Source organism: Mirounga angustirostris, unplaced genomic scaffold, assembly GCF_029215605.1.
Source record: "Mirounga angustirostris isolate CCGP_5_RB_7025 unplaced genomic scaffold, mMirAng1.0.hap1 SCAF_3, whole genome shotgun sequence".
Classification (NCBI taxonomy): Eukaryota; Metazoa; Chordata; class Mammalia; order Carnivora; family Phocidae; genus Mirounga; species Mirounga angustirostris.
In genome coordinates, this window is record NW_026991711.1 from 176,999,828 (window position 1) to 177,026,856 (window position 27,029).

Below are 27,029 nucleotides of genomic sequence, written 5' to 3' on the forward strand. Positions count from 1 at the left end.
AAATTAAAAACAATACTATTTACATTAGCTCTCCCTGAAATGAAACTCTTAGGTATAAATCTAACAAAATCTGTACAAGATTTATATAAAGAAATCTATAAAACTTTGATGAAGAACTAAATAAATGGAGAGATTTATTTCATGTTTGTGGATAGGAAGATTCAATATTGTCAAGATGTCAGTTCTTCCTAACTTGATCTATAGATTTAAAGCAGTCCCAATGAAAATCCCAGCAAGTTATTTTGTGGATATTGATAAACTGATTCTAAAGTTTATATAGAGGTAAAAGCCAACACAAGATTGAAGGGGAACAGTGGTTCTTCTGACACTGACACTACCCAACTTTGAGACTTACTGTAAAGCTACAATAATCCAAACAGTGTGGTATGTCACAATGGAAAAATAGATCTATGGAATAGAATAGGAAGCTCAGATATAGACCCACATAGATAGAGTTGACTAATCTTTGACAAAAGACCAAAGGCAATACTACAACAGAGAAAAAACAGTCTTTCAACAAATGGTGCTGGAATAACTGAACAATCCACATGTAAAAAATGATTCTAGACACATTATACCCTTCACAAAAATTAACTCAAAGTGGATCACAGACTGCTTTTTGTTTTTTATCCCTTTCTTGCCTTCTTTTGGATTAACCAATATTTTTATTTAGTCTTTTTCTATTATCTATCCATCTATTTATTTTCCTTGTTTTGTTACCCTAGATAGAGCATACATTCATGACTTAGTAAAGTCTCCTTTAAATTAATACTTTTACCCCTTTCTAGTCCTTACAACACTTTGTTTAGCACCCCTCTTTGTTTTCATGCTATTGTTGTCATGTATCGATATAAACCCCAAAATTGATCACTTTTGTTCTGAACAGTTATTATTCAATGAAATCTACCTAAAAATTTACTTTTCTGCTGCTTTTCATTCTTTCTGCATTTTCCTCCTTTCTGGAAACTTGGTGCTCCATGTCCTGGCTCCCTTTGTTGTTCTTTGATGTCATCAAACAACTATGATTTGTATTGTATCTAATGTATATTTATTTTCAGTGGGAGAGTTCTTCTGATACTTCATCATAGCCTGAAACAGAGTTTCTTTCCTGGATTTTTAATCCTTCCCCCACTTCTGGCTCTTTCTGTTCAGCATAAAAAATCATACATTTACAGTTCCCCAAATACAACCAACCATTTCAGACCTCTACGCCTTTGTTTGTGCTGTTCCTTCTGCCTGTTTCCAGCATCCTCCTTATTTTTGTGGCTAAGGGGACCTTAAATTTCAGCTCATATTGACTCTTGAGAAGTTACCTGGGACTCTACCTCCACTCTTGCATCTTGGTTCACCTCTGTTTTATCAGGTATCACTTTGTACTATAACTGTTTTCCATCATCTATACCAGACTTACGGAGGGTACTTTAGGAATTCCTACACCTAGTACAGTGCAAGAGGGGGTTTTCTTGTTTGTTTGTTTGTTTGTTTGTTTTTTGAATTACCAAAGAACAAACATATCCTTCAGATCATCCTTCTCAAATCTGTGTTAGGCTCCTCTGATTGCAAGGGTTGGAGACCGCCCCCCCAATAGGTTTGTTTTATTTATTTATCTATTTATTTATTTATTTTTAAATACACTATTTTTTTTAAAGATTTTATTTATTTATTTGCGAGAGAGAATGAGAGACAGAGAGCACGAGAGGGAGGAGGGTCAGAGGGAGAAGCAGACTCCCCGCTGAGCAGGGAGCCCGATGCGGGACTCGATCCCGGGACTCCAGGATCATGACCTGAGCCGAAGGCAGTTGCTTAACCGACTGAGCCACCCAGGCGCCCCCAATAGGTTTTATTTTGATGATGACACTTTATTCTAAGACTACACATGGCAAGAAGATGAGTGAACATTTCATAAGAAACAAAGAACAACTAATACTTGTGTATCCTAAGACATAATTTGAAAACTGCAAGGTGACTTAGAATCTTTTTTTTTAAGATTTTATTTATTTATTTATTTATAGCACGAAGGAGGGAGGAGCAGACAGAGAGAATTTCTCAAACAGACTGTGCTGAGTGCAGAGCCCCATGTCAGGCTCGATCTCACTATCCTGAGACCATGACCTGAACCGAAATCAAGAGTTGGAGGCTTAACCTACTGAGTCACCCCAGGCACCCCAGGGTGACAGGACCTTTTTTTTTTTAAGATTTTATTTATTTATTTATTTGACAGAGAAAGAAACAGCGAGAGAGGGAACACAAGCAGGGGGAGTGGGAGAGGGAGAAGCAGGCTTCCCGCAGAGCAGGGAGCCCGATGCGGGGCTCGATCCCAGGACCCTGGGATCATGACCTGAGTCGAAGGCAGATGCTTAACGACTGAGCCACCCAGACGCCTCAGGGTGACAGGGCCTTAAGTAAAATTTGTGACAGGGTTATAATTGTCATGCCTTCAACATCAGAAAGGCTTCAGTTCCTTGCCATTGTGTAAACTTACCTTGTTTTTTTGATTCTCCTATTCCTGCTGGCAGCCAACCTCTTCAAACTCTTCTCTGAATATTGTTTGTTCTTGATTTTGCCTACTCATGACTTCTGCTTCCTTGTGGCTTCAAAACCACTGACGGGCTACCTCTTTGTATGTTCGCTCAGTTTCAGCTCCACAGGAGAGTGAATCTGATTGATTCAGTTCAGATATGGTTGATTCTCTTGGGCAAAGTTCTTGTGCCAGGCTACATCATGTTCATCCATTCATTTGTTTATTTAACAAATATACACAGGCCACTAGCCCAACTTCTAGATTGTCTGTCTATAAGGTAGGTGCCAATCCTGATCTAATAGCTCTGTTTGCGGGGCGCCTGGGTGGCTCAGTTGGTTAAGCGACTGCCTTCGGCTCAGGTCATGATCCTGGAGTCCCAGGGTCGAGTCCCGCATCGGGCTCCCCGCTCGGCGGGGAGCCTGCTTCTCTCTCTGACCCTCCCCCCTCTCATGTGCTCTCTGTCTCAAATAAATAAATAAAATCTAAAAAAAAAAAATAGCTCTGTTTGCATAGAGTGAGGACAAGGTCATAGAGTGGTAACAGCATGGAGATCTATATTTAAGAAACTATGGGCTGGGACGCCTGGGTGGCTCAGTCGGTTAAGCGTCTGCCTTTGGCTCAGGTCATGATCCCAGGGTCCTGGGATCGAGTCCCGCATCGGGCTCCCTGCTCCGCGGGGAGCCTGCTTCTCCATCTGCCTCTGTCTCTCTCTCTGTCTCTCATGAATAAATAAATAAAATCTTTAAAAAAAAAAAAAGAAACTATGGGCTATTGACGTACCGTGCATTCTACCCTTTAGCCACTTTGGGGGGAAAATAATTTGTTTCAGCAAGGCTTTTTTTTTTTTTAAGATTTTATTTATTTATTTGAGAGAGAGAAGGAGAGACAGTGAGAGAGTACAAGTGGGGAGGAGAGGGAGAAGCGGGCTACCTGCAGAGCAAGGAGCCCAATGCAGGGCTCGATCCCAGAACCCTGGGATCACGACCCGAGCCAAAGGCGGACGCTTAACCAACTGAGCCATTCAGGCGCCCCCCAATACTAGGGTTCTTAATTTTGAATTACTTTCAACTATTTCTATCAAAAGCCTTGCTGAGGGGCGTCTGGGTGACTCAGTCGGTTAAGCGTCTGCCTTCGGCTCAGGTCATGATCCCAAGGTCCTGGGATTGAGTCCCGCATCGGGCTCCCTGCTCAGCGGGGAGCCTGCTTCTCCCTCTCCCTCTGCTGCTCCCCCTGGTTGTGCTCTCTCTCTCTCAAATAAATAAATAAAATCTTAAAAGAATCCTAGTATTGAGAGAATGATATTTTGTATTACTTATCAGCAAGTGTGTATTTTGCTTGAGATAGGCGTAGAAGGTGATAGTTAACTTGAGGGGGGAGGGGAGCAGAGCTAATTTTAAGATGAAAACTAAAGAGTTGATTCCTGTATGGTTGTCCCACCCTTGCTGCAGGAGCAGCTACGATAAGGTGAAGATTCTGTAGGAAATTCTGTTCCCTAAAACCATGGCATAGATGATTTTAGTGTGGAAGATGTTCTGAGGAAAGAAGCTTAGAATGTTTGATTTTGAGCATGAATTAATGCATAGTTCATAAATTAAATAAACTGATCCACTGAGTAATTGTTGAGATTATCCCTCTAGATGCTGAATCATGTTAGCCAAAAATGGGAATTTGACATTGACATGCTCTTTCCTATTAACAGATCCAGTTTCCTCCCCTTCTCCCTCCCTCCATCCTTCCTTCCTTCTCTCTTTCTTCCTTTCTCTTTTATAGTGGTTTTCTTTTAAAAAATGAAATGCATCATGCACACTTAAGCATATTACATGAATATGTACAGTTTAAAGATTAATAGCCCAATGAATATCCATGCATCCACTACTCAAGTTAAGAAACTGAATATTAAGAGGGTCTCATGTGTTCCCTGTGGGCCCTTCTGCAATCATATCCCCCTCCCTCCACAAAGACAACCTCTACCTGTCTTCTGTGTTAGTTACCTTCTAGTATCTACAATTATCTTTATAATTTTAACACCTCTGTATTCCTCTGCCATATATTGTTTTATTTCATAAAACTGAGTTACATGCACAAAAATGAATCAGTAAGGAGAGTCCGTAGTTGCCATTTTTTTTTCGTAGTTGCTACTTCAGATAAAGGTCCCCAGAAAAAGTTTACAGGACAAAGTCACAAGTGAATCTATGAAAATTCGGACTCAATAGAATTAGGGCACCTAGCAGTGTCAGCCAAATACTGGCCAGTGGGCAGGGATATGGTCAGAGAGAGTGGGCAACCGTATTTTTCTTTTTCGAAATTCCCACAGCCTACTTTCAGGTCTCAGGAATGGGTCAGAGGAAAACATTTTTACGGGAATGAAATAGATATATTCAGGCAGGAGGACATCAAGGGAAGAGTCAGAACTGCATCCACACTTGATCAAAACAAGCCTCCTGGTGATGCTCCCAACTCCAGAACCAGCTGAAGGTTTCCAGTCAACCAGAAGAACTGTGGGAATGAGTTCCCCCAGAAAGAAGAGATGCAAGCCTGCAATACTGAGGAGGGGGAAGGGGAGGAGGAGGATAACAGTTGAGTGCTTACTCCAAGCCCCGCATGGAGCTAGGCAGTGTCCATGACTGTCTCATGTAATCCTCCTAACAATCTGAGAGGTAGATATTAATATAATGCCTATTGTCCAAATGAAGAAACTGAGCCTCTGAGAAATTAAGTAACTGGTCCAAGGTCACACAGCTGGTGACTTGAAGCCTATGCATTTAATGGAATATTTTCCAGGGACTGAGGTCATGTTATCTGCTGGGAGAGAGATGAAGGGACCAGCGCAGGGGGTGAGCTGATGGGAGCATGCTTGGGCTAGTGAGAGGACTGATAAAAATCATAGTCAATGCTTAATGTGTACTAAGTACCTGCCCCTGTTCTAAGCCCCCTGACATGCATTCACCTGACATGAAATAGAACCCAAATACATAACTGGCACATGAGGGACCAAGCTTTGAGGCTTTGGGGAAGACTTAGAAATACCTTCTGCCTACATTAAACAGGCACAAAAGTCTCAGCTGCACTGTAGATGTTCCTTCTGATCAGAGATAACCATTCCTTCACAATTTATTTATGAAAGGCCTGTTTTCTCCCAAGCACCGTTCTAGCCACTGAGGACATAGCAGAGAACAGAACAGATTCCAGAAGGAGGAGGAAATCCAGAAATATAAAAATAAATAGACCCTCAGAAACATCCATATTTTTACCCTCTCATCAACACTATCAGAAAAGGAAAAAGATAAATACTGTTAGATTTGCCACTGGGTACTCCACCACTGTGTCCTCGCTGAATTTCATTTCAGTGTACCTTTACTGTGAACCACTTACGTGCCAGGCACCGTGTGGGGAGGCGCTGGTTGAAAGATGATGGTGACATTTCTATCCTTGAGCATAGTGTGGGAGACAGACAGGTAAGTGGATGATTATATTATAGGTGATTCGTGCTATGCCTGAGGTGTGAACAAAATTCTGTAGGAGCAGAGAAGGGTGACTAATTCTGCCTCGAGGTGTCACATAATGTTTACTGGAGGAGAGGATTAGGACATGGCCAGGTGGAGCCGGGGAGAAAAAGACCAGAGAAGAGTCATTTGTGGCTAAAACGGCCAAGTTTAGAGCTAAGTTCTGAAATAGGGACTGCGCAGGGACAGCCCTGGCCTGGCAGACAGTGGTGGGGTGGGGGTGTCCACAGGGATTAATGATCAAGGCTTATGTTGCTACCAGTTAAAATGACTGAGTTGAGGGGCGCCTGGGTGGCTCAGTCGTTAAGTGTCTGCCTTCAGCTCAGGTCATGATCCCAGGGTCCTGGGATCGAGCCCCGCATCGGGCTCTCTGCTCGGCGGGAAGCCTGCTTCTCCCTCTCCCACTCTCCCTGCTTGTGTTCCTGCTCTCGCTATCTCTCTCTGTCAAATAAATAATAAAATATTAAAAATAAAATAAAATAAAATGACTGAGTTGATAAGCAACCCACCTATTGTTTCCTTATGCAGAAACCGTTCAGACGTCTACCATAGTTTTTCCACTCTTAAGTTCCAGTGTCAGAAAGATTTCAAGCACTGCTGTACACATTAGGGGAGGGAGTTATAAATTGGTACACCCTGTATGGAAGGCAGATTGGCAACATATATCAAAATTACAAATGCTGCATATATCTTGTGACCCAGCAATTTCACTTCTAGGAATTTATCTTCAGATGCAGTCACTCACACATGAAATAACTTATGCACAATTATGTATCACATCATTGTACTAGCAAAAGACTGGAAACAAATGTTCATCAAGAGTGGATTGGTAAAATAAATTATGATTTCTCCTTAAAAGGAGATACTGTTCATTGTAAATAAATAAATAAATAAAGTAGCTGTTTGCATACCGTTTGGAATGACAGTCAAATGAAAAAAAGCAAGGGGCCAGAACCATTCGTATATAATGGGAATGGAGAGAATTCGAGGTCCCTGTGGAGTGTTCCAATGAATAAAGAACCCTGGACTTCCCTGCCTCCAGACTTCTTGTGATATGTGGTGCAAAACTCTTTACTGTTTGAGTCAGCTGAGAAGGAGCATTCTGTGACTTGTAGCCAAAAGCATCCAGGCACATAATTCTGAGGTCTGCAGAGGTCTTTATTCCAGAGGACCTGGAATAATGCAGAAGAGGGAGTTAAATCTGTAACTTGCAGATATTTTATTTTAACTTCATTTTAACTTCAGTGGGAACTCCCAAGTGCTTCCTCCCTCTGGGTATTCTGAACTCCGGACCTCAGAGCAGCCAGTCATTCACGTAAAGCTGTGGGGATTTCTGTGCAGAGATGCAATCTGGCAGGATTCAAACTGCCTGGTTTCTTTTTTAATGCAACCTGATCAAAGCAAAAAAGTTAAAAGCCTGGTAGAATCTATTTGCAGTCAGGGGCCAAGAGGGCAATGCACTGAATACTAGAATCAAACCTTATACCATGGAATTCAAACAGCCATTCTCTGCCCACAGGAGGACCCAGATAATCCAGACTTGCTGTGGTGACTGTAGAGGTGATGAGTCTAGATAAAGCCGTGTGGTCTGAGAACTTGTCCATACAGCTGGAATTGTCCTGTCAGTATCATTCAGACAATTTTAAGGACTCACTGTAACTCATTTGTCCATTTTTTTTCAAGAAAAATATTTTGCCCCTGTACTCTATTAGGTGCTAGGGATACAATGGTGAGCAAAATAGAAATGGCCTTGCCCTTATTGATTTATAGTCTAGAGGAGGGGGTGGCAATTAGTTGAGTAATTATCAAATTAGGTGTATAATTACAACTGAGCTGAGTATTATAGAGGAAGGGTTCTTGGTAGATAAGAGTGGTTATCTATATTAGAGTGGTATCAGGGAAGGCCTGCCTGAGGAAGTGACATTTGAGCTCACATCTGAAGAATGAGTGGGAGTTAACTAGGTGATGTGAGAGAAGGGCGTTCCAGGCAGAAGGAACAGTTCCTGCAAAGGCCCAGGGTGATGGGGGGCGGGGGAGCAGAACACTCAAGAACTGGAAAAAGATCAGTCGGTTGGAGAGCAGAGTGACAAGGGTGTGTTGGGAGGTGAGACTGGAGCCTGGTAAGACAAGGCCAAGAGACATGTAAAGTATTTTTATAAGATCAGTGGAAAACCCTATGTGGCATAGAGTCTTAGTTGTCCCCCAATATCCATTTTCCCTCTATTCTTTTGGAATTTGAACCCCAGAGTTTTGCCTAGATACATGCCAATTAAAGACCATTTCCCAGATTTCTTTGCATATAGATTTACCCATGTGACCAGGTCTGACTAATAGGTTGTGAGCAGAAGGGCAGGCTTCCATTTCCTCCTATTTTCTTCTCTCTGGCTAGAGTATAGACTCATGGTCCGGGCTGGAGGAGCTATTCTAGACCATGAGATGGACGCCATATGCTGAGGACAGCAAAGCAACAAGATAGAGGGAAGCCGTATCCCCATCACCATGGAGCAGCCATAGTCCTGGACTGTTAGACTATATGTGACAAATTGATAAACTTCTAACTTGTTTAAACTACAGCTTTTTGGTCTTTATCATAGAAGTTATACCTATATTCTTAGTGATTGTTAGGGTCCGGATGTTTTTATCTCCCCCAAATTCATATGTTGAAATCCTAACCCCTAATGGTATTAGGAGGTAGGGCCTTTGCGAAGTGATTAGTAGGTCATGAGGGTAAAGCCCTCAGGGGTGGCACTGGTGCCCCTACAAAAGAGACTCTAGTGAGCGCTCTTACCCCTTCTGCCCTGTGAAGACAACGAGAAGACTGTCATCTATGAACAAAGAAGTAGGCTCTCACCAGACACCAAATCTGCCAGCACCTAGATCTTGGACTTCACACCCTCCAGAACTGTGAGGAATAACATGTTTGTTGTTTAAGCCACTAGTCTGGTATTTTTGCTACAGCAACCCAAATGGACTAAGACCTTAACTTAGTAAAAGAGTCTTTGTGGATGTAATTAAGTTAAAAATCTTGAGATGAGATCATCCTGGATTTTAAATGGACCCCCAATCCAATACCATATGTCTTTTACAAGAGAAAGGGAGAGACAGACTCTGAGAGCCAGAGAAGGTGGTACGAAGACAGAGGCAGAGGTTAGAGTGAAGTGTCTACAAACCAAGGAATGCCAAGTATTGTCAGCAACTACTAGAAGCCAGGAAAGAGACACGGAACAAATTCTCCCTCAGAGTCTCCAGAAGGAACCAACCTGCTAACACCTTGAGTCCGGACTGTCAGAGAGAAATATGTGTTGTTTGAAGCCAACAAGTCACAGGAAACTACTACCACTACTGAATCCAGATTAAATATCCCAATTTGAGCGTGATCCCAGAAACCACCATAGAGTTTCAATACCCTCTGCATAAGGGATGTGTAACGGGAAATTGGAGCGGAAAGAGATAGCAGTCTTAATTAATTTGGGTTCAAATATCATTTTTTCAAATTTTAGAAAAAGTGTGTAACTCCCTGACTACCTCATTGGGACCTTCCCAGGAAATTGGAAGGGTCTGGCCAAGTGAGAGTCCCTGAGGCTGACATTTAATAAGTTTTACAGGAGAGCTACCTCTGTGTAGGAGGCAGTGTGGTGTTATAAAGACAAACACAAGAACCAGATGGCCTGGGTTCAAATCCCAATTTTGTGACTATTTAGTTGTTGACTTCAGAGAAATTACTTAACCTTTCTGTTCCTCAGTTTCTCTGTCTGTAAAATATGAATGATAAAAGCAATATCTGCCTCATAGGGTTATTGACCCAGTTAAGTAACATGATACATATAAAGTGCCTGATACATGTGACACACATAGAATAGTACATGCCCCCATGGTAAGAACTCAATACATATTAGCCATTTTATGATTTACTAGGCAAGGCATTGTACTAGGCATTGGGGTATAAAGGCAAATGAGAAATGGTCCTTGCCTTCAAGAAGCTCACCATCTATAGAGGAAGTAGATGTACAAAGTGATGATAGTACAATGCTTTATTTATTTATTTATTTATTTATTTATTTATTTATTTATTTATTTTAATAGTACAATGCTTTAAATGCAACGAGATGGATGCTCTGTATCCCAGATGTTATGGGAACATAGAGGAGGATCCTCAACCTAGCTTGGCAGGTTATAGGGGTCATTCAAGGAAGGCTTCCTGGAGAGGGTGACATCTGATTTGAGTTTCATTATGTTTTTACAACAGGATGATTTACTGAGCTATATTAATTTTTATAGTTTTTTTTTTAGTTTATTGATTTAAATATTTGTAGAATACCTACTCTTTGCCAGGCATTGTTCTAGGTGCTGGAAATACTATAATGAACAAAACTATCAAAAAGCCCTGACCTTACTTATTTTGAAATGTATTTAAGAAAATAAGTTGGATAGAGGAATAGATATGTGATAAAGCAAATGTAGTAAAAGGTTAATTATAGACTGTAGATGGCAAATATATGGATTTTCACTGTATGATTCTTCCATTCTGTATTATTAGAAAATTTTCATAAAAGAAATATTGGTAAAAACAAATATCTGCAGGCGCCTGGGTGGCTCAGTTGGTTAAGTGACTGCCTTCGGCTCAGGCCATGATCCCGGAGTCCTGGGATTGAGTCCCACATTGGGCTCCCTGCTCAGTGGGGAGCCTACTTCTCCTTCTGACCCTCTCCCCCTCATGCTGTTTCTCACATTCTCTCTCTCTCAAATAAGTAAAATCTTAAAAAAAAAAACCCAAATATCTGCATAATCGAACACTAAACATCCATTAAAAGTATTATGGCAGAAGATTTATTCTAATAGAAAGATGAATATTATCTATTATAAACAAAACATCCAAAACAGTAGTTATAGTTTGATCTAGCTTTATTTATGTGTATACAGAAGAATTAAAACCGCGAACAGCACATGCAGAGGTCCTGGGCAGAAGTTTTTTCTGGAGGGTTTGAGAAACTGCAAAGAGTCAACTAAGACCAGAGAGGAGTAAGGGAGATAAAAGATAGTAAATGAAGCCATAGAGGTCATGGGCAGGGGCAAGGTTAATTGGGCTCTTTTGGTTATCTATTTCTACATAACAAATAATCTCAAATTTGTTGGCTCAAAACAGCAACCATTTCACAACTTGTGGGCCAGGAATTTGGACAGGACTCAAATGGATGATTTTTCTGCTCCATGTGGCATCAACTGAGGTCACTCAGCGGTAGTCAGATGGCAGATGTGTTAGTCTGTAGGGTCCAAAATGGCTTCACTGTCATGTCTGGTGCCTTGGTGGGGATGACTGGAAGCTGCACCCCTTTTTCTCTCCATGTAGTCTCAGGGTTTTTCCATGTGGTCTCTCCAGCAGAGTAGTTGGACTTCCTATATAGTGGCTCAAAGTTCCAAGAGCAAATATTTCAAGAGACAGGAAATAGCAGTTGCCAGTCTTTTAAAGGCCTGGCCCCAGAAATGGGCACAGTGGCACCACTGCCATATTCAGAGTCATAATGGAGCCCACCTAGATTCAAGGGGTTGGGGGTGGCCACCAATGCACCTCTCAATGAGAGGAGTGTCAAAGAATTTGTGGCCATCTTTAATCTACCACATAAGCCCTTAGAGGTCATAGCAAGGACTTTGGCCTTTACTGTGAACAAACAGGAGGCCACTGGAGGGTTTGAAGGAGAGGAGTAACATGATCTGGCCTCCATTTAGCAGAACTACTCTAGCTGTCATTTTGAGAATAAATTGTAGGGAAGGAAGAAGTAGGAAGACCAGTTAGGAGTCTGTTGCAATAAACCAAGCAAGAGATGATGGTGGCTTGGGCCAAGGTGGAGAGAGAGGAGTCATGAGATGTGGTGGAATTCTGGATATTTTGAAGACAGAACTATCGAGATTTGCTGATGGATTATATATGGGTGTGAAATAAAAAGGAGTAAAGGATAACCCCGAAGCTTTTGCTCTAACCAATGAGTAGACTAGAATGGCTGTTAACAGAGATGGGGATGACAGCAGGAGTAGTTTGGGGGGTATCTATCAGGAGCTGATTTTTGACACATGAAGGTGCTATACATCCAAGTGGGGATCTCAAGTAGGCAATGTGTATGTGTGTGTGTTTGCCTTTTCCATGGGATGAAATTCTATAGGATGACGATTTTGTCTATTTTGTTCACTGTCTGGCATGTAATGCCACTTCATAAATATTTATTTGTTGAATACGTAAAATTCATATGTTACTACAAGTTATTTCACATAATCGGACAGTATCACAAGTTGATGAGAATGTGGAGCCATAGGAACTCCCATTGCTGGTGGGGGCTGTGAACTAGTACAACTCCTTAAGAGAACAATTGAACAATATCTAGCAAAGTTGAAAACATATGTGCCCAATACCCCAGCAATTTCACTACCGGATATAGTCCTAGAGAAATGACTGCACATGTACACCAGAGATATATAAAATATAACAACATTGTGTGTAATCAAACAATTGAAAACAACCTAAATATCAGTCACCAGGAGATCATATAAATAAAATTTACTCACACAGTGAAATGTTATGCAGTAGCAAAGACCAACATCAACGAGGATAAATCTTATAAACTTAATGTAAAGCAAAAAACAAGTTTCGGATTAATATAGCATGGTTTCACTTGTATAAAGCTAAAATATGGACCAACTGCCCCTCAAAAGATAGACAGGAAAATACCTAGATACATAGATAGAGTATAGGATTCTAAGATGTCTCCATGAAGCCAGACAGGAAGTTTTCTCCAGCTGGTCAAAGAAGTGAAAATAAGAGACATTTCAAGTGTGATAAGGTTTCGATGCACAATTACTGACTTGTGGGCCACCTCCAGGAGCCGAGAGCAGCCTCCAGCGAACAGCCAGCAAAGAAACGAGGACTTCAGTCCTCTAACTGCCAAGAACTGCCCACAACCTAAATGAGCCTAGAAGCGAACTCTTGCCCAGAGCCTCCAGATAAGAAAACCTCCCCCTTAATCGGCCTTGTAAAATTCTAAGTAGAGAACCAAGCCAAGCCTGCCTGGACTTCTGTCCTACAGAAGCAAGCCAATGAATAGATGTTGTTTTAAGCCTCTAAATGTGTAAGTTCGTGATAATTATTATACAGCAATAACACACACACACACACACACACACTTGCTTAATCAAGATCTACATATGTAATAAGAGAATAAAGAAATGTATGGAAAAGACAAGCACCAAATCCAGAATGTTGTTTATTCTCTTGGGTGGTTGGTGGTAGGGAAGGGGCTGTTGGGGAGGAGAAATAAGGGGATTAAACTGCAGGCAATATTTTATTTGAACTAGGAGGTTGATATATTATTTTTTATACTTTTTGTGTCTCACATATTTTATAACCATTTTAAAGATTCCTGACCCTCAGTCATAGCCTAGAAAAAGTAGAGATGACAGACTTTGAGGTGCCCTTTGGGCTTGGACAATTAGTTCCCCTAAAGGACAGTGCTAGACACATTTTGTTTTCTGGAAATATCTTGTCACCTTTGGGAGGAGGATGAAGTCCCCATAACAACTAAGATTGAATTTCCCTCCACCTGGTAGGAGTGTGCTAGAAGTTGGATTTAATTTACCAAAAGAAAAAAGAAAAAAAAAATTTCCACACACTCAAATTTGTGTTGAATGAATGAATGAATGAATGGAAAGATGAATTTGAATGGATGCCCAAGTCCCATAGATTCACCATCAACATTGTGTATTTTTTTTTAAGATTTTATTTTTATTTATTTGAGAGAGAGAGAATGAGAGAGAGAGAACACCTGAGAGGGGATAGGGTCAGAGGACGAAGCAGACTCCCTGCCGAGCAGGAAGCCCGATGCGGGACTCGATCCAGGGACTCCAGGATCATGACCTGAGCTGAAGGCAGTCGCTTAACCAACTGAGCCACCCAGGCGCCCCTCAACATTGTGTATTTAGGGGCACCTGGTAGACTCAGTCAGTTAAGCATCTGACTTCAGCTCAGGTCACCATCTCAGGGTTCTGGGATTGAGCCCCACATAGGCTCCCTTCTCCACAGGGAGTGTGCATGTCCCTCTGCCCCTTCCACCGCTGCTCGTACTCTCCCCTCAAATAAATAAATAAAATCTTAAAAAAAAAAAAAAAGATTGTGTTTGGACCACAGAGTAGGATAGGAAAATATTGTCCCATTGAAGAATAATCCACAAACAATCTGAGAGTAAATAACCTCGGAGTTTAAAAAAAAGGGGGGGGGGCGCCTGGGTGGCTCAGTCGTTAAGCGTCTGCCTTCGGCTCAGGTCATGATCCCGGGGTCCTGGGATCAAGCCCCACATTGGGCTCCCTGCTCAGCAGGAAGCCTGCTTCTCCCTCTCCCACTCCCCCTGCTTGTGTTCCCTCTCTCGCTGTCTCTCTCTGTCAAATAAATAAATAAAATCTTTAAAAAAATAAAAATAAAAAAAAATAAAAAGGACAGATATGAACCATGTGGTAACTGAAAATTTTGGTTTGACTGGCGCCCCAACCCCTCCCCGGAGAGCTCCTCAGAGGCAAGCCAGACAAGGAGTTCTGGAGTCCTAGACAAGAATCCTGGGGCAGCTGAAAGCTCAAAGCCACCCCTACCCCAGACCCCCAGAGACACTGTGCTAATGGCCTTGATGATAAATGAGTCTGTATTGGCCACAGTTGCCTCTTACACTGGTTGGAGGCAAACTTGATGCAGAAGCATGATGGAGGGTAAAGCATCGGACTTCTTATCTGAGCAGGAAGCTGATACCTAAGGAATGCAACCTGGCAGCAGTCCAGAAAGAAGACTTGACAACTGTGCAGGCTGTAGGGAAATGGCTTCCCCGTCCCAAGGCTTTTACTCTGAGGAAGGGCCACTGGGAGCTGATGAACTCCAATCACCAGCTATGGTTTGGACAGGGAGGTCTGAGAAAATCTAGTAGGAAATAGGCCTTGGGGTCAGAATCCAGGCCAGGTCAACCATGTCTCTTCCAGATTTAGTCCTTCATGTCAGAGACTACCCTCCTTGGTTTAAGACCAAACATGTACTTCTCTGAAGTTACCAACAAATTTCCAGAAGGAAGTTCATTAGACAGGATTGTTTTGCTGGCAAATATTAGGTTTGCAACTCAAATTACCTTAAAATTAGGAAAACAAAGTGGGGAGGAAGGGCATTTACTGGATTATAGACCTATATCAGGCCCAGCTGGATCCAGCAGCTAGAATCACATCAGGAATGTCTCCCTCCATCTGTTGACTCTTTCCCTGTGCTTTCATTCAGATGACCTCTCTCCATGTGGGGGCCAGCATCTCAAGGCTTTCATCCCACCAGCTGAGCAACCTCAGAGGGGAAAAAAGCGCCTCATTCCCAGTAGTTCTAGAAAAACTTCAAGAATTGAGTCTCATTGGACTGGTTTGGGTCACCAGCCCATACCTGATCCATTGGGACCAGGACAGCAGCTGGTTGGGTTTGTCCTGAATGTAGGCAGGCAAAAACCACATGGATTGGGAGTGTGGGAGAAGGGGTTTCCTAAAGGTAAATAAGGGTTTTTTTTTTTTTTTTTTTACCAGAGGATGCTTGGCTAGCAGCAACCACAGTGGGGCAAAACAGAAAGAACAGGTGGGATCTAGCCATCTGCCAGAATTTTCTTCTCCCTCCTAATAATTTCTGATAGTGATGCCACCTTAAGTCCACCCGAAGAAATTATGATTCCATAGGTCTGAGGTAGAGTCCAGAAATTGTATTTTTACAAAGTTCCCCCAGGTGGTTCTGCTGAGCAGAGTAGTTTAGGAACTACTAATTAATCTAGTGGACAAACTTCTTACTCTGCTCCCCACCCAAAATCAAAGTGAGTATACGTGGGGCTGTAGCATATAACATTAGAACTGCCTTTTTACTCAGAGGAGGTAAAAATAAAGGATTATCTTTATATTTTGAGATCAGGGAGATGAAAGTGTAAATTAATGAACCTGTTTCAAAGCCCATCCCCCACCTGCCCCTAATCCCAGACAAATAGGAAATAGAAGTGGCTCCTAAGATGTTGGGCCAGTTAACAGACCCACTGGGGCTCTTCACGCACACAGTAACTCAGTAACCCTCCTGCTCCAAGGGTGGGAGCCTGTCCCTGCGAAGTGGGAGTTGCTGAGGCCTGGCTCTGCCTTGCAAAAGGTGCCTATCATCATCCCAGCTTGGGGTCAGACAGGGAAGGCCATGGACTGGAGAGAACCCAATACGAGGCAGAGGAACTGGACCTTAGTTAACTTAATTTTGAGTCCCTGCCAGTAGTTCCTTACCCTTGAGAATTCAGGACAAGCTGGAGATGGATTAGCTACAACAGTGGAAGGTGGCGGGGGGGGGGGGGGGAATGGGCAGGATTAGTGAACTTGTCCAATCCCATCCTACATAGCTGATCATAGGACACTGATCAATTTACTAGTATTGCTCATGTCTCTATCATCTCTGTTGTATGTTCTTTGAAGACTGAAGCCCTACCTCACATTTTATCCTGGTCCCAGCACCTAGCCCAGTACCTCATAGGCTACAATTTCTCAAGCAGTTTTTGCTAATGCGGATTTTAGAACTTTGTAGAACACTTTCTCAAAGCCCTTGAAAACTGGAACTGACCCTACATGGAGTCTTTAGAACTTTGGAAAGACAGCAGGGTATAGGATGAGTAGCCAGAGCATGCCCCCTGAAAAGCACAGTCAGAACGTGGGGCCAAGATGGTGCCTGGCAATAGCAGGTACACAGAGGCTCACACACACACGCACAAATATATATATATATATATATATATATATATATATATATATATATATTTTTTTTTTTTAAGATTTTATTTATTTATTTGAGAGAGAGAGCGTGAGGGGTGGGGGGAGGGAGAAGCAGACTCCCCGCTGAGCAGAGAGCCTGATGCAGGGCTCGATCCCAGGACTCCAGAATCATGACCTAGGCTGAAGGCAGACACTTAATCAACTGAGTCACCCAGGAGCCCCGAGGCTCACAAAATTAATGAGGCCTACACTGGACCAGAGAAGGGGACCAGCACCTGGTATGCTGTCAGGTCTTTGTGACCTCAGGAATCAAATCAAGCCAACCCCCCAGGGGACAGTCTGAATAGGATACCTGCCAGTACAATAGCCAAAAAGAAAGGATGGTGTCAATTTAGGTCTCAGCCAAACCCAAAGAAATGATGGTACTGTCCTGGCTTTAATGAAGAATGTTCTTAATGAGGAAAAAGCAAAACAAAACATGGTAACGGAACAGGTCAAGCAAACCTCTCCTGCTCTGTAAAAATAATAGTGACAATGTAATTTGTAATAACCCACATTTTATGAACACCAAGCACCATGCCCATGGAATATACAAGCATTGTGGAGCATTGTGAAAGTCAATAAAATCTTTTTTGGGTTTTTTTTTTTCAAGATTTTATTTATTTGAGAGAGAGAGAGCATGCGAGAGAGATCATGAGCAGTGGGGAGAGGCAGAGGGAGAAGCAGGCTCTCCGCTGATCAGGGAGCTCCATGTGGGCCTTGATCCTGGGGTCCTGGGACATGATCTGAGCTGAAGTCAGATGCTTAATCGACTGAGCCACTGAGGTACTCAGATTCAATAAAATCTTACAACAACCCTGCGATGGTCTACTTTCATAGACCTCAAAAGAATTAAGAAATTGTCCCAAGTCTCCCAGCTTGTAAGTGGAGGGGCTGTATTCGAACCCAGACCTGCATGACTCTAGAACCCATATAGGAACCCCTACACTGTCTGTCTCTTTTAAAGTGACAAATATATTCTGTGCTATTTCTGAAATAGATCTCTTCTTGGCTCCTCCCTCTGCTAACAAAGGAATCTGGCCAGTGAGCCCCTTATTCAATCCCACAGGGGGCCTGGACCCCAGGGCTCTGACTCTCTCAAGAGACAGCTCTTAGAACTCCAGGGCCCCTGAATGATTCCTGTATTTTGAGATAAGAAAGGCTCTTATGGTCACGACTGGAGTCTACGGACCAAGTACCCAGCTTGGGTTATTGGATCAGAAGAAAGCCCATCTTGGGGCAGAGAGGCGAAGGCTGTGTGCGGATCCAGGGAACATCTGAGCTCGAGTTCCCAAAGGCCCTCCTTTTCCCCAAGAGTCTCCAAGAGCAGGGTTTGAAGACCTCACCGGGCCTAGGCCAGGGTGGAGGGAGACCTGTGCTCACAGGGTGGAACTGAGACATAGGAGGGTCTGGGGTCTGTGCTCACAGGGTGGAACTGAGACATAGGAGGACAAGGAAAAGGACCTGGAACGAGATGAAGACCCAGTCACAGCAGCGGCTGCAAGCCACCTGCCTGGTTGAGATGGAAACACTGATTCCAGCTCCAGCCCCCAGACAGGCTAAGAATATCCCAGAAAAGCAACAGCCACCACCCCCGCCCTTCTTGATCTGCTCCCTCATCTGGAGTGCTATGCAGGGTGCCAGCAGGGGCAGGGAGGAGACAGAATGGGGTGACGCTTGGGGTAGGCACAAAAGCGGGGGGAAGGGCCTTGGTGGGGGCAGGACAAAGTGAACTGAGAAATAAAGCTACTGAAGGGAGCTGGAAAGATTGGAAAGAGAGAGCTGTGCTCGGGGGGCGACAAAGGAGGTGAAGGCAGGAGCTGGAGGATTGGGGAGAGAAGATCCAGGGGTGAGGATGAGGAGGGCTGACATTGGTAACCTGAAAGGGAGACCAAGGCTTTATTAAGGAAGGAGGCAGAGCCTATGGCAAGGAAAAGGAGCCCCCAGCTCACCCTCATCCTCCCCCGACCCCTAAGCCTGGGCCTCCAGCATCTCAGCATCAGTCCCCTCTCTCCCTGACTCAGGGCACTTCTTCATTGATGCTTTCCACCCCCATTCTCTGTTCTAAGAAACCTCTATTTGGCCTCCTCGGTTAAGTCCTTCTAGCAAGGAGCCTGCTGGAATGGGAAGGATGGGAGAGAACGTAGGGTCTCCCTCCTGACCGTGGGCAGTATCTCCTTTGTCAGGTTCATGTCTTCTCTCTGCTCATCCCCTGTCCCCACTCCCCACTGTTGCCTGGGGTAGGCTTCTCCCTCCACTGCCCCCCTCCACCCCAGCTCTCCTGGGCTAAGGTCTTTGGGAGAGGGAAGGAAGGCCGGGCAGATGCATATCCTCCTCCTTTGCACACCTCAGGAGCTGAGATCCTGGGGTGGGGATACTGGATCAGTGAAGGGGTGGGGGCAGCAGGATCCAGACATTCAGATGTCCAGGCTGAGTCTCCACACAGGCTGTTCTAAGAACCTTCCTTGTCATCAGCCTCTCTGTAGGGGCCCCTTGAAGACATAGGATGCAATGACTGTAGGTTGTGGGGCCTCTAGCCTTATTGTTTACTGGGGAGACCCTGGACCACCTTGGCATCCCATCCTTTGTCTCAGAACTTTTCAGGGACCCCGATAAAGCCTGGAGGGACCTAGGGAGGTTTGCATGACTGTGAACTTGAGCACCTCCCCCTCGTCTCCTGGGCTGAACCGCAGAAGACCTCACGGATGTCGTGCACACAAAGCCTGAGCCCATCAGGCAGAAACAGACTAGGGAGAACCAGACAGGGCTGGAGCTAGAAAATGAAACAGATTCATAGCATGGGTTTTATTTAGAGTCAGAATTGTAGAATTGGAAGAGGCTTTAGGAATCTTTTTTTTTTTTTTTTAAGTCCAATCCCCAGGATGTTATCTGATGTCTTTAATATTCATTTTGTCCAATAATGAAAGTAACATATATATAGAATCCGTGCATTTTAATAGGAAGAAAAGGAGGCCCAGAGAGCTGAAATGACTAGAACCCCTACCTCCTGCTTCCTAGACTATGGTCTCTCCAAGAAGGAGATTAAAACAGCCAAAGGGCAGAGCAGTCTGAGTGCGTTCCCTGGAGATGTTCCCTTAAAGATGGGGCTCATCTTCCCAGGGTGGGTCAGTGAAGGGCTCATCTCTAAGGCGGAGTTGGTGGTAATCCTCATTGATAAGGCTGCGTTCCTACACAGGCTGATACCCCGGTCTAAGCCTTCCAATTCTTGGTCTAGGCCTACAGATCTTGCCTTAAAGAGCCTGCAGGAATAACCATTTATCTGGACAGGGCACTGTTCTAGGTAACCTACCGAGTGATGGAGATAGACAAGGAGACTGGCCTGGGTGGGGGGTCTCAGCTAAGGGGAGTGTAATACAGCCAGCCCTGTCCCAGAGGAGCACACACATCCATGAGAAATGGACAGATGAGAAGTGACATACAGATCCTAATACAGATAAATGAATCAATCAGAATATAGACCCTAAACATCACCCACCTAGAAAAGTACACTTGCAGATGTGGTGTGGAAGGCACTGCCCTTCTGTAAAGCCTACCTTCTCCCTGGATTCTTTCTGGTTTCACTATGCTTATTCGCCTTGGCCTCCACCCTCTCTCCTCCATTAATTTTTTTTTAATAACAGAAATGTTGTTATTTTTTTATGAATCTGTTTTGACTATTTTGTCTGCTTCCTTTAAAAATTCCATCCATATTCATTTTGCACATCTTTGACTCAGGACTCAGAGCCCAGCCCATAAACAAGTTGTTATGTAGCAGCTGCTGTTGGGGAAAGAGATTAGAAAGACTCATGTCAGGAAGAGCACTAGGTCCCTTGCAATCAGTCCAAATAGGCTTCTTGGAGGAAGTGATTTTCAAGAGCTTGACAGAAGAAGGCAAGGTAGTGGTTTGAGGAAGGGTTCTGGCCCAGTGGTAGGAGCTCAGAGATTCGAGAGGGATAACCAAAGTAGGAGGGTGGAAAGTGTGAGTCAGAGAGAGGGACCGATGTGGGACAGGTGAAGCATAAGAAGGAAAGAAAGACCTTTTAAGGCACCTGTTTGGGGACCCTGAAGCAGGGAAGAGAATTATTGATTCTGACCCAGAGGAAACTAGGAGGTCACAACTGAGCCTGGAGTGGGGGTACCATGTTGGTGACATCTGTGGGAATTGCATAGATAGAAGATCTTGTCCTACGTGACACCAGTAATAGGCCTCACGTCAATGAGGGACTCCTGGGAGTAGAGCTGGGAGGACCCACGTGCCATTCAGATAGATCCACATGTTTCTGCTAGGGCAACTCAGTCTCTATGGGACCTGTCCTTAACTACTGGTGAGCCTACTGTTCCTTGGGTGTCAGAAGGCTGACTCAGAAGGCCTTGTAGGAGGAAGTGGGACCAATTTCAGGAGCTGAAAAGCAACTAAGGAGAGAAAGAGAGGTTGGATAGGTCAGCTCAGGCTGCAAGGGAATAATGATCAGATCTCAGGGGAGCAGGAGACACCCTGCTGAGAAGTGCGCATTGGGTGCTGAGTCAGGAAGGGGGTACAAGACTGTGTGTGTAGGGGGTAAAGAGATAGGGAATCAAGACAAGACCATAAGCCTCCAGGAAGGTGTGAGTGAGCAGGGGCTGTGGGAGAGCTGAGAAAAGCTGGTGCCTCTGGTGGCAGCAGCTGCAGCTTAAGGGGATTCTGGAACAGCCTATATGGAAGGAACCACACCCACACATGCGCATCACACAAACCAACAGCAGTGGTCCCTGGAAGTCATTTTGGTGGTCTATGGAGAACACAGAGGTGACTCCAGGGATAATTCTGAGGGTTTTGCTGAATCCATAGCAGGGGCTTCTCTCCCCATCATACCCACCTCCAAAGCCCACTTAAAAAGTTGGAAGACTTCTGTGTTGGGGAGCTACAGGGAGCAAGCCTGGAGAAGGGTGGACACTGTCCTATAAGGCAGGTAGAATAGCCTCAGGACCAGCTGGGCTCAGGACCTGCAGGTAAGGCCCAGAGGACAAAGGCCTGTGAGTGCTGAGGAGGGAACAGAGAGAAATGGGCAGGACCTAGCCTAATAGCTTGCAGCTGGGAGTGGGGACAGCTGGGACCTGAATGGCAGGAAGAATTTAACAATGAAAATTCAACTCAACCTGGATCCAGGGCTAAGCTGGAGGTTGGCCAACCCTCTTGGGCCTCCCTCTGCACAGGAGGTCCCATCTCCTGTCTGAGCCTGAAACCAACCTATCCATCCAATTTTCAGCACTTCCCCAGGAACCAATCATTCATCACCCACCCAAGTGTGGGATCAGGGTGTGTTGGTGGGGAAGAAGAGCAGAAGAGGAGCTACCCAGGGACCAGAGTCTAGGGCCTCTCCCCACAGACTCAGCTGCAGAGAATCAAGCTGGGCATAAATCTGAGGGTCTGGCCGCCCCCAGAGCAAAGGCTCCCAAGGAGGGAGTTTGTGGCCTGCAGGTAGGTCCGGGCCCCACCAGGGTCCGGTCATCACAGGTAGAGCAAGAAGACGCCTACTGCACTCCCCCACAAGCACCACCATGGTGGCCGCATGGGATGAAGGGAGGAGAGGAGAGCTAAGAGGTAATCGACCTATGGCCAAACTGGAGAAGCCAGAGCAGTTCGACCCAGCAGGTGCTGGGGCGCCCTGGTGAAGGCACTCACTGCCCACACTGCCCCCAGCACAGAATCAAAAGGGCGGAGAGGATGTTCCCACGGCTTCTCTGCTACCGCGATCCAATACATCAAAACAAGCTGACCCAGGGCCTTAGGACTTGGGGGGCGGGGGAGGATGTGAGGGGGGGTGAGAGCAGCCAGACCCCTCTCCCCAGCTCTGACCCTGAGGAGGCCCTTCGAACCGGGGCCACCTCCTCCTCCTTTCCCCTTTCTGGTGAAGGGAAAGGACCCGAGACAGAGGGTGGGGGGCGGGACTTGAGGTTGGCATGCGAGCTCCTATTGGTCAGAGGAGCTGCCGGTCAGGAGGGCAACTCGGGCGAGGATTGGCTGCGTGAGGCGGGGCGCGGCGCGGCTAAAGACGGGGTCCAAGGGGTGGGGCTGACGCTGCAGCTGGCGCAGCTCAGACTCCGAGCAACCGCCGCGGAGCAGCCAAGCAACCACCCTCCCCTGCCAGTTCCCGCGCCCGGGCCGGGGCTAGGCCCCCCACCGCCGGGTCTCCGGGGGCTGCAGCAGCGGCGGCGGCGACAGCGGCGCCGCCCGCGGTTCCCACCGGGGCCCGGGCGCCGGCCCCGCTCTGCAGGATGGGCACGGTGCTGTCTCTTTCCCCCGCCTCTTCGGCCAAGGGCCGGAGGCCCGGCGGGCTGCCAGAAGAGAAGAAGAAAGCGCCGCCCGCGGGGGACGAGGCGCTGGGGGGCTACGGGGCGCCGCCAGCAGGCAAGGGCGGCAAAGGCGAGAGCCGACTCAAGAGGCCGTCCGTGCTCATCTCGGCGCTCACCTGGAAGCGCTTGGTGGCCGCGTCTGCCAAGAAGAAGAAAGGCAGCAAGAAGGTGACGCCCAAGCCGGCGTCCACTGGCCCCGACCCCCTGGTCCAGCAACGCAACCGCGAGAACCTTCTCCGCAAGGGCCGGGACCCCCCAGACGGCGGCGGCGCCACCAAGCCCCTGGCGGTGCCGGTGCCCACCGTGCCCGCGGCCGCCGCCACCTGCGAGCCGCCGTCGGGGGGCAGCGCGGCCGCCCCGCCGCCGGGTTCGGGCGGGGGAAAGCCGCCGCCGCCGCCACCCCCAGCCCCGCAGGCGGCGCCGCCGGTGCCTGGCGGCTCGCCGCGGCGGGTCATCGTGCAGGCGTCCACCGGCGAGCTGCTGCGCTGCCTGGGCGACTTCGTGTGCCGACGCTGCTACCGCCTCAAGGAGCTGAGCCCCGGCGAGCTGGTGGGCTGGTTCCGCGGAGTGGACCGCTCGCTGCTGCTGCAGGGCTGGCAAGACCAGGCCTTCATTACGCCCGCCAACCTGGTGTTCGTGTACCTGCTGTGCCGCGAGTCGCTGCGCGGGGATGAGCTGGCGTCGGCCGCCGAGCTGCAGGCCGCTTTCCTCACCTGCCTCTACCTCGCCTACTCCTACATGGGCAACGAGATCTCATACCCGCTCAAGCCCTTCCTCGTGGAGCCCGACAAGGAGCGCTTCTGGCAACGCTGCCTGCGCCTCATCCAGCGGCTCAGCCCCCAGATGCTGCGGCTCAACGCCGACCCCCACTTCTTCACGCAGGTCTTTCAAGACCTCAAGAACGAGGGCGAGGCTGCCGCGGGCGCCGGGGGTCCACCCAACGGGGGCGCGCCCGCGGCCCCCGCCTCCTCCTCGGCCGCCAGGGACAGCTGCGCGACCGGAGCCAAGCACTGGACTATGAACCTGGACCGCTAGGGATTCCCAAGGGCCGCGCCCGCCCCCCACCCCAGCCCCTGACACGCACTCGGAGCCCCCGGGACCATCAAGCCGCCGCCGCTGTTACCGCTGCTCCGTGCCGTGGCCGGAGGAGGAGCCGCCCCTGTCCCGCAGGGGAAGGTGGAGGCCAGGATGCCAGAGGCCACGGCTCTGGATTTGCTGGGCATAGGGTGGGGGTGGGGGATGAGCACGGGAGGGGGACCCCCAACCTCGCCCTTTCTGTCTGCCTGTGCACCCCCCCCCCATCTCTCCAATTCTACCGGGTCTCCTCCTTCCCTTCCGTGTTTATCTGTAAGTCCATCTCCCTCGGTTTTGACCATTTCCTCGCCTCCTTCCTGTATCTTCATCTTTCCTCCTGTCTGCCTTCCCATCTCCCTCTCTGCCTTTCCATTTTCCGTACCTTGGGTGTGTATTTCCATCTCCATCTTACCCCCTACCTATCATTGCCCCCCTTTCTCATTCTGCACCTGTGTCCCCATCTCCCCTTCTCGTTCTCTTTTCCTTGCTCCTCGCATGTGTCACCATCTTCCCTCCTGTCTGCTTACCCCGCCCCCCCACCTATGTCAGCTTGCATTTTTGCCCCTACTGAGCCCCCACATCCCCTTTCCCAGACCAAAGGGAATATTAATTCTTGATTTGGACTGACTTCGGTGCAGCGAGAAACTGCAGCCCCAGGAGCCCAGACAACCACCAGGATGGTCCTTCGCCCCACCCCCACCTCCTCTCCCCACCTTTTCCAACGTGTTGCATGCCGGGAGTTGGGGGGGGAGGGAGATGCCGGCTTCAGGAGGCTGAGGTTTGGGGGCAAAATCTACCTAGGAGGCCACCCCGGCGGCGGCGGCGCCTCAGCGGAAGGGCGGGAGGAGACAGAAACTCTTCTTACTCTGGGGGAGGGGTACCCCTCTTCCGTATCTTTAGGTGTTTTTTTCCCTCCCCTTTTAATTTATTTGGTTGTTTCCAGTGGGAGGGGGGAGGGGTGGGTATTGGGCCGGGAGCTGTCTGAGGTGCTGATTTGAGGCCGGACCGGAATCCTCCCGGGAGGGTACCAGGGACTGGGTTGGGCCTGGTGCCGTGTCCAAGGTGCCAATGATGCGGGCCGACGGCGCGGGCTGCACTGTCTGTCTGTCCGTCTGTCCCAGAGAGAACTATAAAGCGCTGGAAGCGCCTGCAGATGGTTTTGCGCCGGCCTTTCTTTGGGCCCCGGGAGGGAGGGAGTGGGATTGGGAGTGAAACAGTCACAGATAGGGCAGGAGGGCCCCCATGGGCCTAGTGGGGGAGATGGGTCCCTGAGAACTGCTACTCTTTCCGTCCCCCCGCCCCCACATTGGCTTCCATTTTATTGAGAGTAAAGTAGCCAAAGGTTGAGGCCTGGTGATAAAGCGGAATCCCCTCACACATTACTTCTCCATCTTGTCTCATCTAGCTCTTCATTAATGCGCAGACCATTTAGGGATTAAATGATGAGGACAGCAAAAGTTGTACCCTTTACAAAGTAGTCCACTGAGGTAGAACTAGCTAGTTATGATTGCTGCTTTTCTCTTCTTCCTCCATCTCTCCCTACTATATATACTGTCTAGAGTCTAGTTAGGCCTGACTAAGCCTGTGCTCACCACTCTCGGGTGGGGCCTGACTGTCACACTCAGCTCCACACCCCTCCTCCAAACTCCTGGGTTGTTTCAAGGCCATTTCAGTCACACGCCCACCCAGGATAGCCTTGGGAAGTCCATCCCTGCTTAAGATTCAGACCTGGCCCTTTATCCCCAGGGAGGCTAGGACACAGGCAGCCTGGGAGACAGGAGCCGTTCTTAGGGGTTGAAAGAAGAGAAATAAGCTTTTTAGCCGGAGATTCCTGTCCCGTTGCCTTTTTTGCCACGTGGCTAAGTGCCCCATTCAGTTTCATTGACCCAAGGAGGCCTGGCTCCAGTAGAGCGCTGGCGTCTCTGACCCTGGTCGCCGCCTAGACCTCGAGGATCAGGAGTCAGAACCCCGCGGCCTGAAAGACTAGGCCCGGGTTCGCTGTCCGTGGTGCTGACCGGCACGCTGGGGCAGGGTGGGGGCTTGCGGGGGCGGGAGGAGTTGCAGACTCGGCTTCACCTAGATTTTCTGAATAATTTGGTAGCAGGTTGTGATCTCTTCTGATGGCGAGTTGCAGGCGTCTGGCCCGAGAACCCAAGAACGCCGGCTTCCATTTGCCCTCCTAAGAGGACAGACCGCTACTCTACCCCGGCCTCGGCCCAGCGCCCTTGCACCCGGCCTGGAGCCGGAAATCCCCAGTCCAGATTTGTGAATCGAATTCCCGGGGGGGAGGGAGGGGAGAAGCGGGAGAGCTGGCGGAAGGGAAGGCGGGAGCAGCCGCCCATTGGCTGGAATTTGGCGCAGTCAGCGCGGTGCCGTCATCTTTCTGGGTTTGGGAGGAGGGAGGGAGGAGCACTTGGGTCACCCCGCGGCTGTCGCCATAGTAACCAGACTGAGCGGGCGGGGCCACCTTTCCACTCTCCCCACACTAGCGGAGGAAACAATCCTAGGCTGCCTTATTTAGAACTAGTTAGCAAGACTACTTGATTGAACTTCTGCGTTAGAAGAGTCTAAAGTGGGTGGGAAAGAGAGACCAGAGAGCCTACCGAGACCCCCCAAACATCCTGCTTTGGGCGGGATCACTAGGTACTGCCCCTGAACCCACAGACACAGCATCCTCCCTTTACCACACACACACACACACACACACACACACACACACACACCCATCCAGGAACCTGTGGTCTGGCACTTGGAGACTTAGAATGAGAAAAAAGCCT

At 47.5% G+C, this 27,029-nt stretch overlaps 1 protein-coding gene across 1 annotated transcript; it reads left to right on the forward strand.

Moving 5' to 3' along the window:
• The first annotated feature begins 23,100 nt into the window (after positions 1 to 23,100).
• CDK5R2 (cyclin dependent kinase 5 regulatory subunit 2) lies at positions 23,101 to 24,213 on the forward strand. The gene has a single exon (XM_045867344.1). It carries the CDS (start codon positions 23,101 to 23,103, stop codon positions 24,211 to 24,213), a length of 1,113 nt encoding a protein of 370 aa, XP_045723300.1.
• The last annotated feature ends 2,816 nt before the right edge of the window (positions 24,214 to 27,029 follow it).

Coding starts and splice junctions, on each gene's coding strand:
- CDK5R2 (XM_045867344.1), top strand. CDS start 23,101: ATGGGCACGGTGCTGTCTCTTTCCCCCGCCTCTTCGGCCAAGGGCCGG.